This window comes from Asterias amurensis, chromosome 9, assembly GCF_032118995.1.
Source record: "Asterias amurensis chromosome 9, ASM3211899v1".
NCBI classification, from domain to species: Eukaryota; Metazoa; Echinodermata; class Asteroidea; order Forcipulatida; family Asteriidae; genus Asterias; species Asterias amurensis.
In genome coordinates this window covers 7330060-7340895 of record NC_092656.1, presented here as the reverse complement: position 1 = coordinate 7340895, position 10836 = coordinate 7330060, and the positions used below count along the sequence as shown (strand labels likewise).

At 39.8% G+C, this 10836-nt stretch overlaps 1 protein-coding gene across 1 annotated transcript; it reads left to right on the top strand.

Annotated features, from left to right (window-relative positions):
- Positions 1-18: 18 nt before the first annotated feature.
- Positions 19-10271, top strand: LOC139942276 (zinc finger protein 474-like). The gene is made up of 4 exons (XM_071939075.1): positions 19-310; positions 3915-5640; positions 6693-6882; positions 8903-10271. The coding sequence occupies exons 2-4, from the start codon at positions 4102-4104 to the stop codon at positions 9049-9051; spliced, it is 1878 nt and encodes a 625-aa protein (XP_071795176.1). The 5' UTR covers positions 19-310; positions 3915-4101; the 3' UTR covers positions 9052-10271.
- The last annotated feature ends 565 nt before the right edge of the window (positions 10272-10836 follow it).

The following is a 10836-nucleotide window of genomic DNA, read 5'->3' as shown; positions in this document are numbered from 1 at the left end:
TACTCGACCAGTGTTTTACTCATGTAAAAGATAGCTTCACTGAAGGTCGGTTTGGCTAAGTCGACCACAGATCAATTTATTTGTGTATTAATTTTTTCTTTTCGGTCGAGTGGGTACTTGGCGGTCGAGTGCAGTGTTTTGCAAATGAGAGTCGGCCTCCCTAATCGATATAGTGTACAGTTGTCATGGCGCTAAGGAGTAAACCACAGATATTAATTTTTCTGAATAATTTTTCAACTGATGATGACAAAATGACGTGTTCGTTTGTTTGATTCTCTCTTGAAAGGATCTCTAAAGTGATAAGAAACAAGTAAGTTAAATACATTTTGAATGTCTGAAAATGTGAATAATAATTTTATAAATAATAATATTATTATAAATCAATTCAAAATCAAAATCAAATCAAATAATTTTAATTGCTAAATTGGAGATGATGATTTCGATATGTTGACATGGTTGATGGTTTCTCCAGCACCGACAGTCAGTCAGCAGCCGGCCATTATACAAAATATTATATTATATTCATTAAAATAACAAACATGATAAAGAATGACGTTATTTTTACATGTATGTAGATGGATGGGTGATGGAGGAACTCTGACATTAAAACAATGCTCTGTTTTCGGCATGCTGTAACGTAGGCTACGTGTATACTTTTTACAAAATAAAAAAAATGGTTGATAATGATAGAGTACTAAGCTTTGTAATTGTAAACGCTGTTAATACTAGTTGAGAGTTTCAAGATAAGAATTCCGAACTTTCGAGAAAATTTGGGCCGCCAGGAAATTTACCGTCCGCCCGCATCATGTTCAGTCGACAAGTTTTTAAAACATTGCCGAGTTTGCAAGGTGCTGAAGTGACTGGTACCCATTAATTAGCCCTACTAGGCTAGGGTCTTATATTTTGGGCCTCCTTTGCTTAATGTTAATACAAAAAATACTGTTATACTTTTTTTTAAATCGTCGTTGATAGATGAAAGTTTTACGACAGTTGGCCACCAATAGTTGAAGTTTCCTTTTATTTGTACTATACAACGAAAACTTTCCCCACACACTCAATATACCTGTTCATAATGATTGCTTGCATTGCCTTTTTTGCAAGACTAAATTTACCCCCCCCCCCCCCCCCAAACAAAACAAAATGATTTCTTTCACTCAATTCTGGAACTATTTAATTGTGCAGTACAATGCCAGGGCTGTATGCTTCGTTTTTGAAAGGGCAAGGGCACTAAGGCATTTTCTTCTTGGTAAAGGGCACCCTATGATGAAATTGCAAATTTGTACTGGAGCATTTCAAGGGCACCAAGGCAATGACCAGGGGACACGGAGGCAATCGCCTTCGTTGCCTCCGTGAAGTATCAGGTCTGCAATGCTAATTCTACAACTTTCTATTTTTTAAATGATACTCCATTTATCATATATTCATTTTCATTTGAGAGTCTGATGATGGAGCCTTTAACCATTAAGACCCCATTATTTAATTAAAGTCAATCAATATTGCATCTTACATGATTATATTGAGCCTTTCACTGGCATTGTACTCTAATAGCAGTGGACCACAATGTAATAAACAAAGTTAATGAACTAGGCCAAGGTGATTTCATGATGTTAACTGTGTTCCCGACCAAACAACATGCACGCTACAAATAGTACAAGGCCTATAATGAGGTTGAAAAAAGGTGTACAAATCGTGTAGTTTTTAATAACTGACAAAAACACTTCTCAATCTCAGAATCAAATTGTCGGGTTCAAAGGTGGACAAAAGTGTACGTTTGTTCAAATCGAGTTAATAACTGACCGTAACACTCCTCAGGTTCAAATTTGGGGGCATAAAACCTTATAAATCTGTTTACATTTATAACACAATCGGTTAAATAGGCAGTGGACAAAATAATTATTAGCATAAAACCTTACTTGGTAACGAGTAATGGGGAGTGGTTGGTAGTATAAAACATGGTGAGAAACGGCTCTCTCTGAAGTGGTGTAGTTTTCGAGAAAGAAGTAATTTTCCACGAATTTGATTTCAAGACCTCAGATTTAGAATTTGAGGTCCCGAAATCAAACATCTGAAAGCACACAACTTCATGTGACACTTGAGGGTGTTTTTTTCTTCATAGTTATCTCGCAACTTTGATGACAAATTGAGCTCAAATTTTCACAGGACTGTTATTTTATGCATATGTTGAGATACACCAAATGAGAAAACTGGTCTTTGACAATTACCAGTAGGCCCTAGTGTCCAGTGTCTGTACATGTAGGTATTCTCTCAATGCTTTGTGTAGGCCTACTATCAAAAAACTGCTATGACTAGGCTTCTAACAAAATATTTTGTTGGCATTAATTTTACAAAATGAGTGATTATAAAGTGCTTCCCTTCTAAAGAAGCAAAGCTCATTCTGCATTAAATATTTCTAAATATTTACATCATGAAGGCATTTGATGTCAAAGGGTTTTGGTACCTTTCAATTGTAGTTTAAGTTCTTTGCCATGACATCACATGAATCTGTACTCACTGTGACATACTTGTCGAAGTTTCAGCTTCATTATTCATCAAGTTTTTGAGAAGGAACAAACAAAATCACAGAGCAATGTTTTCAGGAGAGTCAAGTGTAAAATTGCAAATTATTTTGTTAAACTCATTTCTCCAAAACTACATCACCTCAGCTAGTAATATTTTAAGGACAGCTCTCTACTGTCATAATATTCAAATGCTGTAAGTTTAATGTAAATCTATGGACATTGTGTTTTGTGTCGTACAAAAAGTACCCAAATCCATTAAAGAAGCAAACTTCATTCTGCATATTCTAACATTATTTACGTGTACATAATGTAGGCGTAGTCTACGATGTTAAAGCAAGTTAGTGAGATAACAGTCAGTATAGTATATGATGCCGTTAGCTGAATCTAGATGCTCTACACTCCACATCATGTAACTCAGGCACAGTTAGGAGGAGGAAGGATGCAATTAACATCGCTGTATTCCCCATTATGTTGCCATGGTGGCACCTGAATCTATAAAGAGGTCGTCACATCACTCCCATGTGTACTGATTTACTCTATCCACTTGTCCAATGTAAAAAATAGTCATCATGTAACTCAGGCACAGTTAGGAGGAAGAAGGATGCAATTAACATCTTTGTATTCCCATTATTTTGCCATGGTGGCACCAGAATCTATAAAGAGGTCGTCACATCACTCCCATGTGTACTGATTTACTCTATCCAACTGTCCAATGTAAAAAAAATAGTCATTTATGAAAGACAATGCAAGGCGGAGCCAGTGTGTTTGGTTGAAAGCTGTTGAAGTAAAAGGGAATTTTGCACATTTCAAATTAAAAGTGAATGAACAAGAAGCTGATGGAAGCACAACGCAAGATGATTTGTATGATATTTGGCTTGTTTTTCTTTCTTTGGATCAGTGGTGAGGTGATGCAATTTAATAGATTTAACAAAGAGAGAAACAGGTTAAGAGCTACATATGCAGACAACGCCAAAGTTAATGTATAGTGTAAATGTTTGTGTACAAACAGCTTACCAAGATGTCAGTTTCAATTTTTATGTTTTATGGTATTTTCTTCCATCACCCATGGGCTGTTTTGAACAGGTGTCGATTGTGTTGTTCTATTACATAATATTTTGACTGACTTACATACTAACAACTTGTTGTTTATATTGTTGTTTTTAACACAAATTTCTTCAGCACAGTTAAGCCTGGGCCGGGTCATACTTCCTGCAAATGCGAATGTGAAGGGATTTTTTGGTGACGCAATAATTGAAATCCGCAGTTATCTTCCACTGTGATGCAAGAAAATTTGCTTCGCACAAACCATATTAAGCAGGAAGTATGAACGAAGGTAACTGTGTCAATCTGATGTTCTGCTCTGCTGTTAACATTTTAAAATCTTTTGTCTTTCAGGACACTATACTACAAATAATGTATCATCCTGCCCTGCCAGCCGTAATTAAAATGAGTTTGCCATGAAGTTTACAGATAAAGAAATGTTGATGTGGGTCTAAATATGTCGTGATAAAGAAGAGCCACAGATTTATGCAGATGAACTGCTACAGTTATCATCTACTTCTTGAAAGACTCCCAAGTAACAATGCCTGGCGGTAAACCCCGCCTCGTTGTCTGTTACATCTGCGGCCGTGAGTACGGTACACGCTCCATTGAGATCCATGAACGTGAGTGCAGCAAAAAGTGGCAAGCTGAGAACGATCGTCTGCCTCGTGACAAGCGACGTCCCGCTCCTCCTCAAAAACCGAACATCCTCCCAGGCATCTCAAAAGGAAGCAGTGGTTCGGACTTGAATCGGTTTAATGAGGCGGCATACCAGACTTCACAAGCGCAGCTTCTCCCGTGCTCAAAATGCGGCAGGACTTTCCTTCCGGAGAGAGTTAAAATTCACGAGAAGACTTGTCCGGCTGGGAGAGCGTTAGCCGGTCAAACGTCTGGGGTGAGGAACCAGTCAAGAGTGGATTCTAGAGGGATGGAAGAAAGGGGAGATGTGTCAAAATCGTGGGGTGGAACGGATGATCAGTGTGATGGGGATTATCCTCCTCGACCAAGTACAGCAACGTTAGTCCGGCCTAGCACTGTGACCTTAAAGCAGAGGAAACTTGTGACGATTGATAATGACTTGAGACGTGGCACCCCAAGTAGTGAGCCTCCTTCTGAACTGTCGAGTCCTGATGCACCGATTGATAAAATAAAGAAACCTAGACCAAAGAGTGCCAAACGAGGGCGCCAGTCCGATGCCGCTGGACAGCCTTACCTCCAGTCTGGTGCTTTGGCATCCCAAGGTTCTGCCCCTCCTCAGAGTCCAGGTGCACTTTATAAGCCGAGACCTCCTTCTAACGCCCGACCTACACCGCCTCAAAAAGCTTCTTCAAAATCAAATCCCATGAGAGGCAAACCAGCCACTGTTGTATGCTACATTTGTGGACGAGAATTCGGTTCAAAATCAATCTCAATTCATGAACCGCAGTGCCTTGAAAAGTGGAAGATTGAAAACAACCAGCTGCCAAAGCACATGCGTCGTCCTCCGCCCAGAAAACCTCTCGGAATAGGCCAATCGGCTGCAGGTCCAGAGGATTATAACCAAGCTGCTCAACAAAGTGCCAATTCACAGTTGCTTCCTTGCGAGAATTGCGGTCGAACCTTTCTACCCGATCGCTTGCCGGTACATCAGCGTTCTTGTGGTCCGCCCGGAACCAGAGGTGGAAGTTCGGCTTCTCAGCAGACATCAAGTCCAAAGAATTTCAACAACACAGGGAAACCGCGCACAGTCGTTTGCTATATTTGCGGGCGTGAATTCGGCAGCAAATCTCTTCCGATCCATGAACCACAGTGTCTTCAGAAATGGAAGATTCAGAACCAGCAGTTGCCGAGGGAGCTCAGACAGCGTGTTCCAAAGAAGCCTGAAATATTAGGAACGCCAACTGGGAAATTGTCAGCAGAGACAATAAATGAGGCAGCATGGCAGGCACACAAGGCAAACCTTGTACCTTGTGATAACTGTGGACGCACCTTTGCAACTGACAGGATTGTTAAACACACAACTAGCTGTCGTGCTCAGGGAAAAACAGGGAGAAAAACTCCGCTATCAACATCAACATCAGGGAATGTCAGACCCCCACGGGTAGGTTTTATAAATCTATCAGTTGAAGACCTTCAACACACCAAGGCCAAATTTTATAAATCTGTTCAACGGAACATACTGGAGCTCATGAGGGCTGTAATTTTACACTTGACTGCAGACCTGAGGCCAGTGATACTAGCATCGGGCCAGTAAACTCATGACCGCACAAAAAAAATAATATTCTTTATCAGGATGCAAATTTAACATTTATTATATTTCGTTGCGGTACCCGCTGCCAAAACGTAGGATTCGAACTGCCTCTAGCTACCAGGCAATCTTGGCAGTCTGGTTGGTAAGACACTGCTCTAAAATTGCAAGGGTCGTGGGTTCGAATCCCATCCGAGTAACATGCCTGTGATATATTTGTTTTCACAGGACTCAGGGGGGAAAGTACTGAGTATACAGTGCTAACACACATCGGTGTATGGGTAAAAAAAAACTTTAAAAAAAGTATGGCGGTCTTATTTTGGAGGTTTTTCGAATATTGACTTTCAATCTGTTAGCAAAATTGTAATACTGTTACAATGAGTAGTGAAGAATAATTACCCATAGTACATTGTACAAAATTAGATAAATCTTCTCTAAAGAGCGTGTTCAGACTAAACAGTTAAAATATGAAAACTGTTTACCGATATTTAATGAGAACATTCTCATTTCAACTCTAGTCTTGTAAAACAAATTCTGGTCAAGTAATTATTTTTAACTTTTTAACATCTTATGGAATTTTCCACCCAAAGTCAAGCCCTACACCCTGTTGTCATGTAATTCCATGATGTATAGACCAATGGGAAACTTTCGAACACTTAGGTAGCAGCAGACTAATTACCAGGAAAATTTCCATTGATTATGTAGCTCTGAGCATACGCACATTACCAAGGACAATGGGTTAACCTGGTATTGTCTGCCGCAACCTAGCATCCCAAAAGTCCCCCATTGATCATCAACATCATACGGCAAAGACTTGCATCTGTGGCTGCCTCACCCTCAAATTGTAGTTGGGGCGCATTGTCGATATTGATTCCTAATTGACCATGTTGACTTTAATATTGCAGGTGACAAAGACACCAGTCATCAGAAGACCACAGACCATCATCTGTTACATCTGCAGCCGAGAGTTCGGATCCAAATCCATTTCAATCCACGAACCACAGTGTCTGCAGAAATGGCACATGGAGAACGAGCGACTTCCTAAGAAGTTACAGAGAACGGAGCCTGTCAAACCCCAAGTCAGGATGCTAAAAGGTAAATCAAATCTTACAAAGATAACAGCTGGCCTCAAAATAGCACTTGTTGTGCCCTATGCTTTTGCAGTGGTGCCATATGCTTTTGCAGGTGGTTCCCTTTGCAAAGTTCCAATACAAATTAAGTGTGTTTTCCTCGTAGAGTGCCCCTTACTAGAGGAAAATTGTTTTGCCCTTAAAGAGCGAAGTTCAAGGCCTGTAGGAGAATTTATCACTGCGCTTTCAACATAATAAAAGTTCATTTGTTGCATTGCCTCTGTTTGAAAAGCTGTCATTTGATCGGACAACTGTATTTCTCTAATATGCTTTGAGGCGTGGTGAGGTATCAGTGTACAGTTGTACATGTATCGGTGTGTGGTAACAATATACACATGGTGTTACTGCAAACCTATTGTGCAATATGTTTCTCTAGCTTTACAAGTCAGTATGCAAGTAATAGAGCATCTTGGACCAGAAGGAGATTCTCCAAAATGCTCCTAGCCAATTGTAAACTCAATGTTTCATTGTATCCTTGAAGCATACATGAAGAGCACAACTGATTGTGTTAAGTTGGTATGAGACGGGGGCTTGTTTTATATTACACTATCGACATATCTGGCAAACCATCACAAATCTTCACTGGTTATCCATCCAGCAGTGTAACTACTAATAATGTAGGTTTCCCGGCCAATTTCAACAGAAATACATTCACTCTTGCTCAAGGACACCAGTAACACGACCGGGATTTGAACCCACACCCAACTGACCATTGGACCCTTTCGGTTACAGAAAAGAAAAAAAAAGTTCACAGATTTACAAATAACTTACTTAGTAGTGAAAGACTTCTCTTGAAATATTATTCCATGAAATGCTTTACTTTTAAAAAAAACAGTAAAACAATATCAATTCTCGATAGCGAGAATTACGGATTTATTTTAAAAACACATGTCATGACACGGCGAAACGCGCGGAAGCAAGGGTGGGTTTTCCCATTATTTTCTCCCGACTCCGATGACCGATTGAGCCTAAATTTTCACAGGTTTGTTATTTGATATGTGACCCTCTCAATACTTAAGAGAGTCGTATAAGGATAAAGGCTAACGGCAAGTTGTTTTCTTTACACTCGGTGCACCATTTTATTTCCTGAAACAGACGAAGACAAAATACATGTTGTCAGGTCTTCGCTAGAATCATTATCTTAATTAACTTATAAAACAAATAATCACAGAACAGTATTTATGTACAAACAGTATTAAATGAAATCGTAAACGGCTTTAAGTAAACAGGTATGTCTCAAGATCATGACATGTGATTTTCACATCATGCGCCATCTTGATTATCGATGGAAAACAACAACTTAAATGCAAATAAAACTTGGCCGATGCTCCTGATCGGAAATGTTTTAAAGAACAAATACTTATAAATAGCAACTCTTGTCAAATAAACTACAAGGGTATAGTTCAACAAATAAATAATTAACTTGTATTCAGAAAACTAAACCGGGACAAATCTTTAGTCCGGCAATCAATCAATTCCATTAAATCTCTAATAATCTCGAAATGAATAAAAATAGAATCAATAGTCGTTGAAGATAAACACCAGTTTACAATAATGTACATGAATGATGAATTTAGAGGGAAAATGTATGAAAATAAACCAAAAGATTATTACCTGAAACAGACGAAGACAAAATACATGTTGTCAGGTCTTCGCTAGAATCATTATGAGGGTGGCGGAAGCGCGCGAAGTTGGAATGCTGTCCAAGAGAGGGCGCTTCTCTTGAATAATTAAATGTTACATAATAAGTAAGTGCAATAAAAATAACAGTGGGGGGTACAATTTCTATGACCGTCACAGATATAGATGTTGTGATACACGAAGTGTGGACCTTGGACAACACTGTTTACCAAGAGGGTCCAATGGCTTTAACCACCAGAACTTAAATTTAGTGCTTAAAACCCCTCAGCATGAAGTTACTGTAGACAGGCATTCTTACCAGATCATGCTCTTATTAATTTGCTCTTCTCCTCTCATTCCTTCAGGAGGATCGGGTCAGTATAACATCGATGAGCTAAACGACGCAGCGTGGCAGGCTTCTCAGGCTAATCTAGCCCCATGTGATTACTGCGGAAGAACGTTCCTACCAGATAGACTGTTAGTCCACCAGAAATCATGCAAGCCAAAGAAATGATACGATGAGGGTTGTAGCTAGACCAATATAGGTGGTGGGCTTTCAATCCAGTGCACCAAGGGCAAAAGTATTTGTTTAATTATGGGACCATCGTTGCTTAAAGCCATTGGACCCTTTGGGTACAAAAAAAACAAAAAAAATTTCACAGATTTACAAATAACTTACAGGGTTTACAGAAGGTAGTGGTGAAAGACTTCCCTTGAAATATTATTCCATGAAATGCCTTACTTTTTGGGAAAACAGTAAAACAATATCAATTCTCGTTAGCGAGAATTACGGATTTATTTTAAACACATGTCATGACACGGCCAAACGCGCGGATACACGGGTGGGTTTTTCCCCGTTATTTTCTCCAGACTCCGATGACCGATTGAGCCTAAATTTTCACAGGTTTGTTATTTGATATAGAAGTTGTGATACACGAAGTGTGGGCCTTGGACAAAAGTGTTTACCGAAAGGGTCCAATGGCTTTAAGTGCAAGCTTCAGACATGATGCCAGGTTTCCAAACTGTACATGGGTCCGTGCAATAAGTTGAATATTCTTTTTGCCTGTGTTCTTTCTCTAGGACGTGTCTCTACTCCTTTATCATTAGCTGTGTCTCAGATCAATGCACAGTGGGCAATATTTTGATTTACTCTAGGGGGAATTCTGTGCTGGGCGGCACCAGTGTTGTAGGTCTTGAGACCTGGTCTCGGTCTCCCCACCGTCTCAAGACCTTTTTTGGTGTCTCTGTTTTGGTCTCGGACTGCGAGGTCTCGACTACAACACTGGGCGGCACAATATATTTTACCCAGAGGTGTGGGCAAAAATTGTGAGTCCTTGGCAGGGGCCGCCCAGCACTGGCACTGTGGCTACATCACTGGATGCACTAAACAAGGAGTGATTTTGTGCGGCAATTCTGCCTAGCAAAAAAAACTAGACAGAAATTGTTCATCGCCACTGAATGCTAATGTTGACCTTTCTATAGCATCGTCACAGGCCGATTTTTTGCCAACAGAGGTTAAAAACTATGGAAAGCCAAAAGTGCAAAAAAAAACCAGATAGCTACTGTTTGTAACAATAGACACAAATACTCAAACATAGTGTTTGCTTTGTTGGAAGTTTGCAGACAATATTATTACCAAATGTGTCCAGTGCCTTTAATACCTAAAATCAAACAACTCGTATAACAACACTTTTCATAGACTTGTGGACAAGTCGTTAAATCGGCCCCATGTGCTGAGATAGTGCTCTCGCGAGATTACTGCTCTCGTGCGAACTGATGGCGAATCGGGGAGCCATCAGTTCGCGCGAGAGCAGTAATCTCGCGAGAGCACTATCTCAGCACGTGGGGCCGATTTAACGACTTGTCCACAAGTCTACACTTTTCATGGACCTAGTTCCCATAATGTGTGTATCTTTTAAGGCAGAGATTCATCTTTAAAGACTTGTCACAGGGCATTTTTTACTGACAATTTTTAGGCAACCAGTTGCAATGCTCTGTATACAAAATGAACACTTTCTGTATTCATAAGTAACAGTTCGGCAGTGCAAGGTGACACCAACTGCACTGCTCCCTGTATGCAAAGGGACACTTTCTGCTTGCAAAAATAAAAAACGTTGGCAGTACAAGTTACATGTAAAGTCAACTGAAGTGGACCCAATTTTATAGCGCTGCTAAACACAAAAATTTGTGAAATTTCTCCCTTTATAAAAACAAGAATGCCAACCAAATTTCCACATGATTTTCAGGACAAGCAAACAACAGCTGAATACCAGTAAGAAGCAACATGCAACAAATGGAA